General features: G+C 43.9%; 1 protein-coding gene across 1 annotated transcript in view; it reads right to left on the bottom strand.

The window, feature by feature from the left end:
* The window catches only part of Crkl (CRK like proto-oncogene, adaptor protein), a 40,784-nt gene extending 26,502 nt beyond the window's left edge, over positions 1-14,282 (bottom strand). Inside the window, exon 1 of the mRNA XM_052740025.1 lies at positions 13,535-14,282. Coding sequence (XP_052595985.1) covers positions 13,535-13,845 — 311 coding nt within the window. The 5' untranslated portion in view covers positions 13,846-14,282. The remainder of the gene's footprint in view (positions 1-13,534) is intronic.
* Between the last annotated feature and the right edge of the window lie 5,399 nt (positions 14,283-19,681).

Genomic DNA, 19,681 nt, shown 5'->3' with positions numbered 1-19,681 from the left:
GTATGTGGGTACATGCACCCATGTGTACACATGAACAAGCCAGAGCAACCAATTAGATATACATTAGATATCTCCACCTTGAGACAGGGTCTCTCAGTGAACTAGAAGCTCACCATTTTTTGGCTAGGATAGCAGGATAGATAGGAAGCTTTCAAGGACCCAACTGTCCTCTGCCACCCAAATGCTGGGGTTATAGGCACATACAGCCATGCCCCCCCTTTCTCTGAGAAGGTCTTACTATTTTCTTATGAAGTTTTTGGCTGCTGTGGAACTTGCTATGTGGACCAGCCTCCGCTTCCCAAGTACTGGGATTAATGGTGTGCACTGCCAGGCGTGGCCATGCCCAGATTTTTTATGAGTTCTAGGGACTTGAAATAAAGTCCTTATGTTTTCAGAGCAAGTGCTCTAGTGAACTCCTAGTATTTGTATTAATTACTTTCTGTTGTGTGATAAAACACCATGATCAAGAACAATTTACAGGTGCTAGAAAGATGGCTCAGATCAAGAGAAGCTGGTCTTTCAGGACTTGACTCCAGTTCCCAGCACTCAAATGGCAGCTCACAACTGTGTTTAAGTCCAGTTCCAAGGGATCCATCCCCCTCTGCTGGCCTCCCTGAGTACTAGGCATACATATAATGCACATACATACATACATACATACATACATACATACAGGTAAAACTTTCATACATATAAATCTTAAAAAATTAAAATAAAAAGAGCAACTTATAGTTTATTTGAGGTATTTCATAGAGTTAAGAGTCCATAATGGCAGAAGAGGCAGAGTATCAGGTGGCCACAGAAAGAAAGTGAGAAATTATACCTCAATAGCACACAGGAAGCAGAGACAGGAGACAGAAAGCAGGGCAGGGCTACAAACTATCCAAGTCCAACCCTATTGACCTACTTCCTTTATTTTTTTTTTAAATTTATTTATTATGTATACAGTGTTCTGCCTGCAGGCCAGAAGAGGGCACCAGATCTCATTACAGATGGTTGTAAGCCACCATGTGGGTGCTGGGAATTGAACTCAGAACCTTTGGAAGAACAGCCAGTGCTCTTAACCTCTGAGCCATCTCTCCAGCCCCCTACTTCCTTTATTAAGCTGGTACCTCCCTAAGAAACTGTTAGTGACTTTTCTGTTGTGTAATACTACACCAGGACCAAGAGCAACTTACAGGGCGATCTCCCGAACTATCACTACCAACTGGGGACTGAGTATTCAAATCCTTGAGCCTGTGGAGTACATTCCTCACTTAAACCACAATAGTAACCATCTTTTTTCCCCCTTTCTTGAGACAAGCTGGCCTCAAATTAGTGGAGGATTCTCCTGGCTCAGCCTTCAAAGAACTGGGATTACAGGCATGTGTCTATTATGCCCGCTCTAGGTAACTACCTCTTAGTAGTATTCATCTTCCAATTCTAAGCTGAAGATTGAACCTAGGACCTCACTCATGCTAGGCAGCAACTGCTCTACTACTGAAACACATGTCCACTTATCATTAAAAAAAAAAAAATTACCCATTTTACTGCTGGGCCAAAAACTGGACCCATGGCCTCTCTTTCTAATCACATGTACACACAGATATACACCCAGTCTCTCTCCACTCAGTGGCATTCATTAAGTCTTCTTCTCTTCTATATATTGGATTTTATTCAGGCCAATAATATAGCACTCCACATCCTTGCATAGCTCCTCTTGTTATGTATATCCCTGCTCTGCCTGGTTATCTGAGCAATCCTATTAAGTTTAAGGTTCTTAAATCTATTATTCAGTCCCTGACTTCCTTCTCAATAAAGCCACCACACCAACAATACTTCACTCTTCGCAAGTTCAACAACAGAAACACATGTTCCTTTTGGTCAGGTGATATGCTAAGTGGGTAAAAGTACTTGTGTCCAACCCTGATCACTGGAATCTGATCCCATGGTGAAAAGAATGAATTCCCTATAATTGTCCTCTGACCTCTGCACATACCATGACACACTCACACAGACACATCACATGGACACTAATAGATTCTTGGGGGCTGGAGAAATGAGTCAGCTTAAACGCATTTGCTGCTTTTGCAAAGGGTCCAGGTTTGATAGCCAGCACCCACCCAGAGGCTAAAAACTACCTGAAACTCCAGTTCCCATATAGCTTAGGAGTTCTGTTGCTGTGATAAAACACTATGACCAAGAGTAACTTGGGGAGAAAAGGGTTTGTTTCAGTTTGCAGTCCCACAGCACATACCCACATAAGTATGAGCATAATTAAAAACAATAAAAGATTCATTTATTTTTACTTTATGTGCATGTGTGTTTTGCCTGCATACATGTCCATGTACCACATGCATGTAGTGTCTGCAGAGGCCAGAGAAGGGTATCAGATGCCCTGGAACTGCAATTACAGATGGGTCTGAGCTTAGAGCACTGGCTGCTCTTCAGAGATTCCTAGCGCCCACATGGTGGCTTCTAACTGTCTGTAACTCCAGTTCTAGGGATTTCACATCCTCTGCTGGCTGCCACAGGCACTCCATCAACATGATGCACTGGTAATACATGCAGACAAAATACCCATACACATAAAATCATTTTTAAATTAATAAATATATAATTTTTTGAAAGGAGTTTTGGCTGGCATGATGGTACATGTCATTAATCCCTGCACTTCAGAGAAGGAGGCAGACAGATCCCAGTGAGTTTGAGCCCAGGCAGGGCTACATATTGAGACCCTGCCTCAAAACAAAAATACTAAGTTTTAAAAGGAACCTGAACATATACCATGCATGTGAGGACAATGCTGCTCCAAGAAGACATTGAGTTATTAAATGAGAACCTCAGTGCCAGAGCTGGATTCCTTGTGAGTTACTGGTCTAGGAGGCCTAGGAGGCACCCCAAAAGACATAGGCTATTACCATTGTTCACCATTACCTTCCACAGCTAGAAGATAACACCCTATTGCTGAAGGTACATTTTCATTGTAGTAAATAGAAAAATCAAGCTGAAACTGATCTGCAAATTTCCCTCCTGGATGCTACAGTAGTGAACTCTGTAAGTACAATACCTACATTCTAGGTAGAATGTGCCCACTGGTGAAATTGTGGCATGAAGGTTATGGGGGTAATCAAAAACTGGTCAGCTGGATTAAGGGTTGCACCCAGAAGGGAATTTATGCCTGGTACTGTGAATATAGTCAAACGGTCATGGCTAGGGAGGTCATAGGCCTAGGGAGACCCTACTACTTGCTATTCTGCTAAAAGGGCGTGCTGTCAAACTGCTTCCTAAGTATTTTATGTTTATACATACAGATTAGTGTTGCCTTAATGCTGGCCAGAGAAGTTTCTCTCTGCAATGGGCAGCAGTTAATGCAGATTCAAAACTGGCCAAAGCACAGAGAAAGAGTGACTACTGAGTGAACAGCCCTAAATAGGACATCAAATCAACCCCTCCCCAGTAAGACTCAGGGAACAGCACGGAGGAGGGTCAGAGAAGATTACAAGAGCTGGACAATGGGGAGGGCTATGAAGTGCTGTCTTCTGGGCACAACATGAGCGATGCACTCAGGATCTCACAGCAGCTGTGGTCACCTGCACACATCAACTCAACAAAACCAGTCAGTGTGCCAATGCAGCACGACTGCACTCCATCCATGTCACAAACACAAAAACAAGAGAGGACTGAGGAGGGAAGGGGGGAGCAACTCTGGGGATGGGGAGGGTTAGGGGTGGACATGATCAAGATTCATTGTTTACATAGATTAAATTGTTATAAAATAGATTCTAATTTTTTTTTTCTTTCTTTCTTTTTTTTTTTTTTTCCAAGACAGGGTTTCTGTGTGTAGCTTTACGCCTTTCCTGGAACTCACTTGGTAGTCCAGGCTGGCCTCGAACTCACAGAGATCCGCCTGGCTCTGCCTCCCGAGTGCTGGGATTAAAGGGGTGCGCCACCACCGCCCGGCAGATTCTAATTTTTAAAGCAAGGTAAAATGTCTATTCTTGGTTGTCAGCTTGACTACATCTGGAATTTACAACCCAAGTGGCTGGGTACATCTGTAAAAATTTTTTTCAAATGATTTTTAAAATCACTTGAAGTGGAAAGACCCACTTTACTACTTTAATCTGGATCTTTTGAGGTGGGAAGATATATCTTTAATCCAGATTTTTTTTTAGGTGGGAAGATCCACTTTTAATCTGGGCCACACCTTCTGGTGGCAGCCTATATGAAGGATGTGGAAGAAGGAAGCTTGTTCTCTTTGCCTGCTTGCTCTCACTCTTGCAGGCAAGGCCATTCCTTCTCTGGCATTAGAGCCTGATACTTTGGGATTCTGGTGTATCTTGAAGACCAGTTGAGACATCCAGCTTCGTGGACTCAACTACTGGATTATTGGACATTCCATTCAGAGCCAGTTGTTGGACTAGCTGGACCATAGTACATATATATATATATAGTATATATATTCATCCTATCAGTTCTGTTCCTTTAGAGAACCCTAATACAGACTTTGGTACCAGGAGTGGTTCTAGAACAACAGAAGTATAATGGTGAATTTTTTAAGTATCTGGAATAGGCATTCCAATTTGCTGCCACCCATAGTTACTGAAGTCTTTCCTAGAAGCTTGGAGTATTGAAAGCCTAAGATGTGAATTATATTACAAACTGAAGGAGACAAATGCATCTGATTATCCTGATTCACCAACTGTGAGAGGTAATGGACTTGGTGACTCTGTATATAAAACTTTGGACAGTTTGTGGGAAAATAAGGAAACTGAAACCAACTGGTTGCTTCTAGCATCTCTGGATAAACTGGCAAAGGAAAAGAAGCTTTGAGGTAAAATTAACCAACTTCTAGCATCTCAGAATAGTGAAGGACAACAATGAATGCAGTGATAAAATTGACCAGCTCCAGATGTGCATTTAACAATCCAAAGCAGTGGTTCTCAACCTGTGAGTCATGACCTCTGGTATGAAATGACCCTTCTGCACAGGAGTTGCAATTGGATATCCTGCATATCAGATATTTACATTTACAATTCATAACAGTAGCAAAATTATAGTTATGAAGTAACAATGAAAATAATTTTATGGTTGGAGGGCACCACAACACGAGGAACTGTATTAAAGGGTCATAGCACTGGGAATGTTGAGAATTGGTCTAAAGGTTTCAAAGCGTGCCCTGGAAGAGAATCTTCTCTCCAGCAGTCACAGAGCTCAAGTTGCTCTGTGGAAAATCAAACTGAAGCCCTCATGATAAGGTTGGCATAATTACAACTAAATTAAAGTCCCAACCTCAGAAGGTGCTGGCAGTTAAAGTAAAGGCATTAATTAGAAAAGAATGGGACCCTGTATCTTGGAATGGAGATGTATAGAAGAACCCTATTGAAACTGAGAACCTGAACCCTCAGACTCTCAAGGGTTTATCTCACCCGAGGAAGAAGTCTCTCCACCCTCAGCAGATGTACTCCCACCCCCTACCCCTGAAATATTGCCTTTTCCAACCTTGACTGAGGAAATTAATCCTTCAATGTCTGCTAAACCAGCAGTGACTTTCTCTGAAGGAAATGTCAGGCAAGGCAAGGCAAGACTGATGTCCCTCAGGGCCCACCTACAGTTGCCTCTAGATCTATAACCAGAATAAAGGCTAAGCAGGCTCCTCAAGGGGAGGGATAAAGTGTAGTCCATGAGTAGGTATGCTATACTACTAACAGCGTAATGAGTTTGCTAATTCATTCAAGCAGAAGTCTGAGGAATGTGCAGGAATGGATCTTAGGGGTGAGGGATAATGATGGAAGGAACATAAAACTGGACCAGGCCGAGTTTATTGATATGGACCCACTGAGGGAGATTCTAGGTTTAACATGGAAGCTCACACAGCTAAAAACTGAATCAAAAGTTTGTTTGAATGGTTGGCTGAAGCATTTGTCAGAAGATGGCCTCCTGAAAATGAGTGGAGATGCCTGATATCTCTTGGCTTACGTCGGCAAAGGGATCTGAAGGCTCAGGGAAACTGCAATGCTAGTGTGAGTACTCTGTGTAAAACCTGATCCTCCACAATGGGCAGGTCCAGAAGACGTGCCCTTCACTGATCCTGTAAGACACAAAATGGTGAGGGGGCAGCAGCACATCTCAAGAGCTGTTGTCGTCACACCCTTGTCCTTGTGCCACACCTTACGGTCAGATGCGCTGCTGCTCAGTAGGATGAATTAAATGCAATGTGTTTAACGGGGCCTCAAAGTAGCAGGGCCAGGTAGCAGCAGCACTGAATCACTAAAGGCGAGGTAGTCACAGTCACAATAATAGACAGCATAGACAAAGCCATGTCCACAATGGCCTGAACCATAATGGGCAGCACAGGCAAAGTTATTCTTATGATGTCATGACTCCTATCAACCTTTGGTACTGGTTAATCAATCATGGTGTTTCCCGGCATTGAAATAAGAAGCTGTGGACAGTCAAGCTTAGGCAGTGAAGGAAATCACTAAAAACAGAAAGCTGGTGAAGATGTAATTGAATGAGGGGGCCATGTTCCAGCCCCAGCAAGCAGTAGAACTTGGCTGCTTCAGCCACATGGTTCTGGCCTTAGAGTCAAGGAAATAAGAAAGGCATTATGCAATCTCCCTCCATGACTAAGGAAAGCCTCTAAGGCCAGGCATGTGTCAGGGGTGTCCCTGTATGGAGGCCTAGAGAGATCATTTCACGAAGCTGTGAAGGTGAAGCCTGGATTGCCTGGGAGACCCCAAAATGCTGGAAATGACAGAGCTGTGGGATACCTGCCAAAGAGAGCTGCTAACAGGGAGTAGAACCAGCCCAAGAGAAAGAAGTGTGTTGCAGTTAATAAAGCTGAAAGAAGGTGATGTGAAGAGCACTCTGACATCAGACATGGAGTTTAGAGTTTGCCCAACTGCTTTTCAGTCTTGCTTTGATCCAGTATTTCCTCACTATCCTCCCTTTCCTCCATTTTGGAACAGCAATGTGTATCTGTGCCATTATATGCTAGAAATATGTGATTTGCTTTTTTATTTTGATTTTATAGGGGATTACAGTTAAGAGATTGCATGAGTCTCAGAAGAGACTTTGGACTTTCATAGACTATACAGACTTTTTTTTTTTTTTTTTTTTTTTTTTTTTTTTTTTTTTTTGGTTTTTCGAGACAGGGTTTCTCTGTGTAGCTTTGCGCCTGTCCTGGAACTCACTTGGTAGCCCAGGCTGGCCTCGAACTCACAGAGATTCGCCTGGCTCTGCCTCCCGAGTGCTGGGATTAAAGGCGTGCGCCACCACCGCCCGGCCTGACTATACAGACTTTTAAAGTTGGACTTCATGCATTTCTATATTATGATATGTCTACAAGCCTATGGGGGCCAGGGAGTGGAATGTAGTGGTTTGAAATAAAATAGTCCCCATAGGCTCACAGGGAGTGGCATTATTAGGAGGTATGGTCTTGCTGGAGTAGGTGTGGCTGTGTTGGAAGAAGTATGTCACTGAGGGTGGGCTCTGAGGTCTCAGAAGCTCTAACCAGGCCAAATATCACTCAGTTTCTTCCTGCTGCCTGCCGATCCAGATGTAGAACTCTCAGCTCCTTCTCCAGCACCATATCTGACTGCATGCTACCGTGCTTCCCACCATAATGATAATGGGCTAAACCTCTGTACCCGTGAGGCTGCCCCAATTAAATGTTTTCCTTTGTAAGAGTTGCCATGGTGTCTCTTCACAGCAATTGAAACCCTAAAACAGAAGTCTACTGCATGTTTGTTTGGTCTACTGCATGTTTGTTTGGTCTGTATTAAGCAGAAAAAAATCCTTAAACAAATGAATGTTAGATCTGATCACTGAAAAAGGGAATCTCAGTCCATGAACCAATTTCCAGATGAGTTGGTTTGCAGACCCAAAACGAATGAAGGGACAACCAGGTTCCCTTGCGGAAGGACTTTGATAAAATACTTAAAAGTTTTACTGTTAGCCTTTCCCCAGTCCTTCCCAAAAAGGATCTACCCTGGGAAAAAAATCAGACTTTTCCGGTGTCTACTGTATACTGGTTCTGAATTAACACTGATTCTGGGAAACCCCAAGAAACACTGTGGTCCTTCATTTAAAGTAGGAGCTTATGGAGATCAGGGGATAAATGGAGTTTTGGCTCAAGTCTGTCTCACAGAACTCATCCTATGGCTATTAACCCAGTCACAAAATGTATAATTGGGATCGATACACTTAGAAGTTGTTGGCAGAATTCTCACACTGGCTCCCTGACCTGTGAAATGAGGGCTATTATGATTGGAAAGGCTACATGAAACATCTGGAGTTGCCTCTGCCAGGGAAAATAGTGAATCAAAAACAGTATCACAACTGGGCGGTGGTGGCGCACACCTTTAATCCCAACACTTGGGAGGCAGAGGCAGGTGGATCTCTGTGAGTTCGAGGCCAGCATGGGCTACAGAGTGAGTTCCAGGAAAGGTTCCAAAGCTACATAGAGAAACCCTGTCTCGAAAAACAAAACAAAACAAACAAACAAACAAAAACCAGTATCACATCCCTAGAGGAATTGAAGAAATTAGTGCCACTGTCAAGGATTTGAAGATGCAGGCAGGCATTGTGGTTCCCCACATCTCCCTGTAACTCTATCTGGCCAGTGTAGAAGACGGATGGACTGTGGAGAATGACAATTGACTATGAAAAACTCAATCAAGTTGTGACTCCAATTGCAACTGCGGTTCCAGATGTGGTGTCCTTACTAAAGCAATTTAATACATTTCCTGGTACATGGCATGCAGTTACTGATCTAGCAAATGCCTTTTCTTGGTACCTGTCTATAAGGACCATGAGAAGCAACTTGATTTCAGTTGACAAGGCCAGCAGTATACATTTACATTTTACTTTAATAGGATATATTAACTTTGCAGCCTTGTGTCATCATTTCATTTGAAGGGATCTCTTCAACAAAATATCACATTGGTTCACTATATTGATGACACTATGCGGACTGGACCATGTGAGCAAGAGGTTTAGACTTCTTGTTAACACATGCACATCAGATAAGAAATAAATCCAACCAAACTACCTGAGTGAAATTCTTAGGAGTTCAGTGGTGTGAGACATGCAGAGATATTCCTTGTAAGGTGAAGGACAAGGTATTGCATCTGGCCCCTCCCACCACCAAGAAAAAAAAACCACAATATTTAGTGGGCCCATTTGAATTCTGGAGACAGCACATTCCTCATTTGGGTGTGTCATGCCGGCCCATATACTAAGTGACTCAGAAAGCTGCTAGTTTTGTGTGGGGCCTGGAACAGAAGAAGTCTCTCAACATGTCCAGGCTGCTGTACAGGGTGCTCTATCACTTGTATCATACGATCCAGGAGACCCAATGGTACTTGAGGTGTCAGTGGCAGATAGGGATGCTGTTTGGAGCCTTTGGCAGGCCCCTATAGGTGAATCACAGAAGAGACCTTTGAGATTTTGAGCAAGGCTCTATCATCATCTGCAGACAACTATTCTCCCTCTGAAAGATAGTTCTTGGCCTGCTATTGTACCTAAGTGGAAACTGAAAGTTTTACAATGGGCTACCAGGTTACCATGTGACATGAGGTGCCCATCATGACCTGGGTATTATCTGATCCATCAAGCTATAAAGAAGGATGTGCACAGCAGCAATCTATTAGCAAATGGAATTGGTATATACATGATCGGTCGCAAGCAGGTTCTGAAGACACAAGCAAGTTACTTGACAAAGTTGCCCAAATGTCTATGGTTTACTACTCCCATTATAATGCCATCTGCTTCCAAGCATGCACCTGCAGCCTCATGGGGTGTGCCCTATGATTAGTTGACTGAGGAAGAGAAGACTAGGGCCTGGTTTACTGACGGTTCTGTACATCATGAAGGCACTAGGCACCACCCAGAAGTTGACAGCTGCAGCATTACAGCCCCTTTCTGAGACAACCCTGAAAGACACAAATCTTCACTGTGGGCACAACTTCAGGCAGAACACATGGTCATACATTTTGTTTGGAAAGAGAAATGGCCAGATGTGTGACTGTTCACTGATTCATGGGTTTTAGCCAACAGACCGGCTGGATGATCAGGGGCTTGGAAAGAGTGATCGGGAAATTGGTGAGAAAGACATCTGGGGAAGATGTGGACAGATCTCTCCAAATGGGCAAAGGATGTGAAGATATTTGTTTCCCATGTAAATGCTCATCAGAAGGTGACTTCTACAGTGGAGGAGTTCAATAATCAAGTAGGTAAGATGACCCGTTCTGTAGACAGTCTTTTCCCCCAGCCATCCTGTCACTGGCCCACAAAGAAAGTGGTCATGGTGGTAGAGGTGGTGGTTATGCATGGGCCCAACAACATGGACTTCCACTCACCAAGGCCGACCTGGCTACAGTGCCAGATCTGCCAACAGCAGAGACCAACACTGAGCCCTAGATACAGCACCATTCCCTGGAGTGACCAGCTAAGCAACCTGGTGGCAGGTTGACTACACTGGCCACTTCCTCTGTGGAAAGGACAAAGCGTTGTAATAAGTTCCAGTAGATCCTTATTCTGGTTATGGATTTCCCTTTCCAACACTTAATGCTTCAGCCAAAACCACCATCTGTGGACTGACAGAATGCCTGATCCACCAACATGGTATTCCACACAGTATTGCTTCTGACCAAAGAACTCACTTCACGCCAGAGACATCCAACAGTTGGCCCACAATCAAGGAATCCACTAGTCTTCACCATCCTGAAGCCTCTGGCCTGACAGAAAGCTGGAAGGGCCTTTTGAAGACATAACTACAGCACCAATTAGGTGGCAGCAGCCTGGAGAGCTGGGGCAGGCTCTCCTTAAGGCACTATATGCTTTGAATCAGCATCCAATATATGGTACAGTTTCTCCCCTAGCCAAGATCCACAGGTCCAGGAATCAAGGGGTGGAAGAGGAAATGGTTCCACTCACTATCACCCTTAGTGACCCACTAGGAACATTTTTTGCTTCCTGTTCCTGAAACCTTAAGTTCTGCTGGCCTAGAAGTTTTAGTTCTAGATGGAGAAGCTCTCCTGTCAGGAGACACAGCAAACATTCCATTGGATTGGAAGCTGACTTCCCCTGGCCACTGTGGGCTTCTGATGCCCTTAAGCCAACAGGCTAAGAAAGACACACCAATATTAAGAGGGGTTACTGATCCAGATTACCAAGGGGAAATTGGATTGCTTCCCCCAATGGAGGAGGATAGATTATGTTTGCAGTGCAAGAGATCCTTTAGGGTCTCTTGATGCTACCGTGTCCCGTGACTAAAGTGAATGGGAAACTACAACAGCCTGATCCAGGAAGGATGACAAAGGGCACAGACCCTTCAGGAATGAAGGTATGGTTTCCTCCAGGAAAAGTCAAGACCTGCTGAGGATGGAGGAAATGCAGAATGGGTAGTGGAGGAAGGTGGTTAGAAATACCAGCTAAGGCCACGTGACCATTTGCAGAGACAAATTAAAACTTACATGAGTATTTCTGTCATATTTTGTTAAGTATGTGTTTGTACAGATACTTGTGGTTTTCCCTCAATTTATCATGTAATGTAACATCAAGAAAATATCAGTAGTTATCATATTTAAGTTCTGAGATATTAAGAGTATCTCTCACGGGACATTGCCATCTATTCTAAAATTTGTAATGCCTTTGCAGTTATACGAAGAATGGTTATGTTAGAAATAATTATGACTTGGTTATTATTTTCATTTGGAAATTTAGCATAACAGAAAAGATACAAATGTGTGTCAAGTAGAGCTAAGGAAAATTTCAGAAAATTACATTGGTAATACAGAAAACTGGTACCTGAGAAGACATATGAAGTCAAATTACATTTTGTAAACAAGAGGAAGCCACTGCAGTACACATTTTCCCTCCTCAGGGGAATCTAATAATTAACTCAGGTTTTCTCCAACACCTGTTACACTGTTGCAAGCATATTTTAATAAAGGCCTGAAGTCAATAATATAATCCACTTTCACAAATTAGATAAGTAATTTACTTAAATATATTACCAAACATTATACTTCCTAAGTTTATACAAGCTCCTACACTGAAATGATTAAAGGTGATAGCACCTGCCAGCATCTACTAGGGCCTTCATGTTTCACTGAGTTCTTAGCATCCTCATCTCTATAACACAGATTCAGTCACTTTCTGTCTTACATTTTTTAAATTATGGATGTGTGTGTGTGGATACTCACTTTCCGGGTGCTCGTGCTGAGGATAACGGACAACCCTGTAGAGTTGTTCTCCTCCCACATCCACATGGGTTTAGGGGACCAAACTCAGGTCACCCAGCTTTTGCTGCAAACACTTTCACTCACTAGCCATCAAGCCTAGCCCCTTCTCTACACTTTTTAAACTCCATTGATTTTGGCAGTTAACCTGACACTCTTTGTACCACCACAGCTTTATTTCTTCTATCCTAAAAAAGAAATTCTTTGACTTTTAGTCGGTGTCCTAAATTAAGTATAGTACCTTTTCATCTTCAAGTTCTGAGCAAATTACCTCATTAGCAATTCCATGAATTCACCTCACCCTGAAAGGTCTCAATCAGTACTTAATCCTTTTTAGAAGACAGCTTAGAAATAAACCAAGCAGTGAAATACATCTTAAAGCTCTACTTTTTCACTCACATTTGGTATCACTTCCTATAACTTGATATGATATTCATCAGAGGAAATTAAAGCAAATTATGAAATAATGCATTTTACTTTAAACACTTGGTGATCAGCATCTTTCTTTTCTTTTCCTTTAAGACAGGGTCTTGCTATAGCCCAATTTGGCTTGGAACTCAAGGTCCTCTCTTCCTTAGGGTGTGTATGCACCTCTCTCATCCAGCGCCACTTCGGTTTCTTTAAAGTATGTTAAACCACTAAATTTAATTACCAAAAAAAAAAAAAATCTAAAACTGAATTAAAGTAGAATTAAGGTAAATATACTTCCCACCCTGGGAGAGGGAGACTGATAATCCAAATTTCCTCAAATATAATCTCACTCTTTCTTTTGTAATTCTAGTTTTAAAAAAAAGGGGAGGGGGGCTACTTCAAATTCGGCATTGGATCTGAAATTTCTACGTTTTCGACTCATTTTAACGATTTTTTCCAAAGGCAGCAGACCAATTCTTAACCTGCAGCTAGCTGTTGAGGTGCAGGGGTTCCAAAAAAACTTAAATGGTGTGCAAACTTCATGTGCATTTTCGAGGGAGAGCCATAGCTATCTTCAGAATCTCAAGGAAGTCTATATATTTTCTTAATGTCGTTAAAAAAAATTCTGCGTTAGTATTATAGTCAGCTGGAGTGACAAAACTGTGTATGTGTGTCGGTGGGTGCATCTGAACTATACAATCACCGCTAAGTGTCTAAATAAAATACATCCTTTCATCCAGTGACCCAGATCCTGACACTGGCCTTCCAACCCGAATGTCTTCTGGTTTAAAATGAGGAAAAGCAGTTCCATTTTCCCCACCCTCAAAATTCAATCTCCCACCGACCCTCCGCATCGGGTCAGGTTCCGAGCCTGAGAAGGGCAGGAGCTCGCGTACCTGGGCGCTGGTTCGATTAAGGTGGTAGTATCCAGGTAGTGGATCTTGTAGAACTCCAGCAAGGCCGGCAAATGATCAAACTCCTGGTCCCCGATCTTAAAGCGGCGGTTGGGCAGGGAGTTGATGATGTAGTGCGAGACACGCGAGTTCTCGGACACGGACAGTACATAGTCCCCGGGGCAGGTAGAGGAGTCCCGGACTAGGAACATGCCATGGCGCTGGCCCTGGAGACGGGTCTGCGCCTCCTGGCGAGACACTGGTCCCATGTACCAGGCAGAGCGGTCTGCAGAATCAAACCTGGCGGACGACATGGTGTTGGGTCCAGGGATGGGCGGCGTCTGCTGCTCTCGCCTGCTCTTGCAGCCTTTACCCGCTGTCGGCTTTGGGGCCGAGGAAGGGCCTCTCGGAACACCTCGAGGCGCAATCAGAGGGCTGGGTCAGGACGTTCCTCTCGGCTCCGGGCCCCGCAGCATCCTCCGCCACCGCCCGCCTGCACCGGGCCGGTTTTTGCGGCCCGGGAACACGGGGCAAAGCCCGGGGGTCGAGGTGGGCGAAGCCGAGCAGTGGCGGAGGCCGCCTCGGGCTTCTCGGCTGCCCGGCGTCCAGGGGTGGCTCCGGTGACTTCTGTCCTGGACCCCGCCGGCTCCGCAGCCTCACGAGCCCGCACCGGCCCTCGCCGTCCCACGAAGCCGCCTACTCCACCAAGAGTCGCGCCTCCCGGGCCCTTCTACCCAGCCCGCTCCCAATAGCCACAGCAACAAAATGGCGGACGCGGGAGAAGCGGCCGGGCACCTCCCCCTTGGTCCAGCGCCCTCGGCCTGCGCACGCGCGGAGCCGGGCGCGGCCCCCACCGCGGGGGCCCTCCCGTGGACGTCTCTGGGCGCAGCCAATCAGGAGTGCGCTCGCGGGGGTCCCGCCGTGAGCCGCTCGTGCTGGCTCCCGCGTTCCGGGAGGAGGCCGAGGAGGCGGTGGGTCAGGCCCTTCCTGGGCCGCAGAGTGGCAGCCGGGCCGCCGCCGCCGCCGCCGTCGGGACGCCTGCCCTTGGCAAGAAAACAGCTGGAGCCGGGAGGGAACGGCGATTTGAAAACCCGTTTCTGGGAACAAAGCGTAACGCGCTGGCAGAAGGTCTGGCCAGGGAGGCGTGGCCCTCAGGTGACTGCGAGCCAGAGGGCCCTGATCTATCACAGGGTGAGGTGACTGTCCAATAGGTTACTGAATAACGCCTGCCCTAGGTGATCCAACTTGGCACACGTGGAATGATGGTGAAGATCAGCTTTAGGAAGACTGCAGTCAGGTGACAACCAGGCCACCACAGGTACGCAGTACCTGTATCTGGCTTGAAGGTCTTGCCTGCTCTAGCTCGTTGCTCTCCACACTTCATTTCCTGCCATTCCACGTTGCTCAGCTCCAGCCATGCCCTCCCAACATATTTTCTCCCTCCATCCCCACTAGGATCAATATTTTTTCTTTTGTTTGAGGGTGGGGCATTCAAGACAGAGTTTCTCTATGTAGCCCTGGCTGTTCTGAAACTCACTCTGTAGACCAGGCTGGCCTCGAACTCTCAGAGATCCGCCTCCCTCTGCCTCCTGGGATTAAAGGTGTGCGCCACCACTGCCAGGCTAGGATCAAATTTGAATACAACAGGGATACTGCCTTATTCACCTTTAATTTGCTAGCCTTAACACCATGAATGTCTTGAATGATTAGACATTTGTTAAATGACTATTGTAAAAAATCACCAACAGACTGATGCTGCGTTATCATAACGTTTCCAAATTGGATGAACAGAAAGGCATGTCCCAAGCCGGGGGTGGTGGCACACCAGTAATCCCAACACTGGGGAAGTGGAGGCAGGAGGATCATGAGTTCAAGGCCAGCTGAGCTATATAAGAACCGACCTAAAACTGAAAGTTAGAGGAGGGGGAGGTCTCAAAAGTGAGAAAGACAGGAGAAGCAAACCCTACTTAGGTTTCTGTCAGTGACATTTCATTCTGGCCATTTGTATTTCCCATGTTCAGCAAATCTTAGATTGTAGGGTAATAGGTGGTTTCTTCCCGGTGGTAAGTAAGCAAATGTCAAGGTCTTTTGCCTATCTGTAACTCATCAGAAGCATGTTTTTGCCTTCCCCAAAGATGCTTTCATGGAGCATTGGCAGGAAGATTGCTCGGAGAGTAAGGTCTCCCCAGCCAAGCTTAACCATCTGATTGGATCCCAGGGTCTGAGGATGGAAGGAGAACCAACATAAGAGAGTTGTCCTCAAGCTGGGCAGTGGTGGCACACGCCTTTAATCCCAGCACTCAGGAGGCAGAGGCGGGCAGATCTCCGTGAGTTTAAGGCCAGCCTGGTCTACAGAGTGAGTTCCAGGACAGCTAGGGCTACACAGAGAAACCCTGTCTCAGAAAAAAAAATCAAGAAAGTTGTCCTCTGACTTCTGTGTAGGGTGGTGGTACACACTCGCACATCATACACAAATACACACAAAAAACATGCTTTATGTTTATGTTGTTTCAGTATCAGCTGAAATTTGTATAGCTGAGATTTTGAATTTGACCAAGTTTAAATCATAGTTGAAGTTCAAATCAGTTGGGCTACTTAATCATTCTTTGCCTCCCCCTGAGACTACTAGCATTTATCTCCTAATAAATGTACTAGCCTGCTATGGCGATGCATGCCTTTAATCCCAGCTCTCCAGAGGCAGAGGCTGGAGGATTCAATTAGTCCAAGTTTGTGGCCACCCTGGTCTATATATTGGCTTCCAGACAAGCCAGGGATACATAACAATACCCTATCTCAAAAAGCAGAAAAAAAAAACAACAAACATTTTACTGTTTAAAACAACCTTGGACATTTGAATTATAACCTGTTTTTATGTTCAGGCTATCTGTGTATTATTTCTCCTGCAGTTGTACATAAAATGTTTTTACATTAAAAAAAAGGACAAATACTATAGAATTGTATTACATGAAATATATAGAATACACAAATTCATAGAGATAGAAAGATTAGACATTATCTCAAGATAGAGAAGAAAGAAATATAGAGCAATGATTTCCTAAGTACAGAATCTCTGTTTTGTGTGATGGAAAACCCCCACAAATGGACAGTAGTATCAGGACATAATATCATGGATGTAATAAATCAATACAATTAATGTAATTAATGAATATCATAGATATAATTATTGAATGAATACTTCGAATGTAATCAATGAATACCACAAATGTAATTAAAATCATGAGTATAATTAATGAATATCATTAGTGTAATTAAAAAATAAATTTTTTAAAAAAGCAGAAAAACAACAACAACACACACATACACACACAAGAAACAACTATATTCTCAGCTACTCCAGAGGTTGAGCAGGAGAGAGAGCTAGCCTACAAAACATCATTTTTATTATTTTTTTTCTATCATCAGCTTGATACAGTACAAATTCTTATCCTAATAGTGAAATGTTTCACTGAAGCTTGCCCAGTGATTGAGTAAAACCAAAACTTATTATAAGCCACAGTCATCCTAGGGTCCCCCCTGCTATGTAGTCTCCCTGGTTCTGTGGGTTGCAGTCTGGTTGTTCTTTGCTTTATATCTAGTATCCACTTATGAGTGAGTACATACCATGTTTGTCCTTCTGGAAAACATCATTTTTTTGAGACAGGGTTTCTCATTGGCCTAGAGCTCGCCAAGTAGACTAGGCTAGCTAAGCAGTGAATTGCAAAGATCCAACTGTCTCTGCTTTCAACATTGAGATCACAAACACATACCACCACCCCTAGCTTTTTTTATGTGAGTTCTGAAGACTGGATTCAGGTTCTCAAGCTTACAAAGCAAACATTTTATCCAAAGAGCTGTCACTCCATCCTCTGGTTTGTTTGATTGGTTTTTAAAAAATATTTATTATTTATTCTTTGAGAATTTAATTCATATATACAATAAATTTTGAGCATATCCACTACCCACCCCCTCCTTCCACCAATCCTCCCCTCTTGGAATCCCTAAATATTATGTTCCCTTCCCAATTTCATGTCTTTTTTTTTTTTTTTTTTTTTTCTTTTTGAGACCAAGTCTCACTTTGTAGCCCTTGGCTGTCCTGGAACTCACAGAGAGCAACCTGCCTCTTCCTCCCGAGTTCTGGGATTAAAAGGGTAGGCCACCACACCCCACTGCTGTGGCTGCTGCTTCTCCTCTTCCTGCTCTTGCCCATTGTCTACAGATGTGGTCTTCAAAGTATCATGCATACCTTGAAATCCCTGCTGGTACTTACTATTATTTCGTCTTTGTCCTGGTTGGATGGTTCCAATTGTTCTACCTTCTTTTCAAGCTCAGCTATGTTTTCCTCCTTTTCATCTTATATTGCTGAGATTTCCCCCAGAGTTTGTTATTTGACTTACTATGTTTTTAACTTCTATTATTTCAGACTTTTTTCTTCATATTTCTAAACTCAAACTTAGTCAAAAGGCCAAGAAACAATTTTCTTTGATACTTATTTTTTATAACTTATTATTTTATTTAATGTGCATTGGTGTTTTGCCTGCATACATATATGTCTGTGTGAGGTTGTCAGATCTTGGAATTACAGACAGTTGTTAGCTACCATGTGGATGCTAGGAGTTGAACCTGGAAGAGCAGTCAGTGCTCTTAACCATTGAGTCATCTCTCCAGCCCCCTTCTTTGATTTTTCTATCTGTTGAATTCCTCCTTTATATTAACCATTGCCCTTTGTTTTGGTTTTTTGAGACAGGGTTTCTCTGTGTATCTTTGGCCGTCCTAGAACTAGCTTTGTAAACCAGGCTGGCCTAGAACTCAGAGATCCTGCCTCTACCTCCCAAGTGCTGGGATTAAAGATGAATGCTACCACTGCCCAGGTGATTGCCTTTCTTATTTGTCTCAGCTGTTTGTGTTTTTAGTATGATAATTATTTTATCCTTATTTTAAGTTCTTTCTCTGGGATTTCATTTAATTCACTCTCATTAGATGCCATTACTGTGGGGTTAATAATTTTTGAGGAGTTATGTTGTGTTGGTGTCCTGGTTTCATCCCTGTTGACGTGATAAAACACCCTCACAAAAACACTTTAAGGGAGAAAGGACTCATGTGGCTCACAGTTCAGGTTGGACTCTATCACTCTAGGAAATCAAGGCAGGAACTTGAAGCAGCCAGCCAAAGTAACAGACCAGAGTAGAAGAGGGGCTGGAACAGTGGCTCAGTGGTCAAGAGCACTGGTTTGTTTTCCAGGGAGACAGGGTGTGATTCCCAGTGTACTAATGGCTGTTCACAACTCTTTGGAGCTCAAGGCTCGGGAAATCCAATACCCTCTTCTGGTCTCCAGGGGGACTGCGCTCATGTGGTACACACAAAATAATAAAAATAATGACAACAAAAAAGCAGAGAAAGAATCAATGCATTCATGCCTACTACTGCTCAGCCCACTCTCTACACTTGTATAGTCCAGAACCAAGACCCAAGGGATAGTGTCATCCATAATTAATATCGTTGAGACAATCCTCCATAGACCAACATGATCTAGACAATCTCTTGTTAAAACTCTTACACCAGATGATGGTGGTACACGCCTTTGATTCTAGCACTCAGGAGGCAGAGGCAGGTGGATCTCTGAGTTCAAGACTAGCCCGGTCTACAAAGCAAGTTCCAGGAAAGCCAGGGCTACACAGAAAAACCCTGTCTCAAAAAAACAAAACAAAACAAAAAAATCAAAAAACATTATTTTTCTTCTTCTGGAACTGAGGACTTGTTATGTAGCTAGCTGTTCTCTATGGAGGGAGGAGAGAAGCCAGAGCACACAAGATTTAGTAAGTAAAGGAAACATACAGACTCAGAAAATAAATGAAACTTAACAAGGCTTAGGAAGGTCCTGAACTTCCTGAGATTTACGAGCTCTCCCCTCCCTAAAGATGTAGAAGTAGTCAGCATTTGCTCGGGAGAAGGCTCTGGAATCAGGGAGGCTGCTAGAATGTGTACAGCGAGCTTCAAAGATGTGGCTGGAGTCACCTGTGCTGGAGTGGCTTTGAGAGGATGTGGCTGGAGTCACCTGTGCTGGAGAGGCTTTGAGAGGATGCAGCTGCTCTCCAGTCATCCATGCTCCTCTAAGAAACACCCGACCTACACTGTAAATAACCCAATAAACTC

The sequence above is a fragment of the Peromyscus californicus genome, unplaced genomic scaffold (assembly GCF_007827085.1).
Source record: "Peromyscus californicus insignis strain IS unplaced genomic scaffold, ASM782708v3 Scaffold_16__1_contigs__length_79575227, whole genome shotgun sequence".
In the NCBI taxonomy this organism is placed as follows: Eukaryota; Metazoa; Chordata; class Mammalia; order Rodentia; family Cricetidae; genus Peromyscus; species Peromyscus californicus.
The sequence above is the reverse complement of the archived record's forward strand: the minus strand, read 5'-3'. Positions and strand labels throughout refer to the sequence as shown.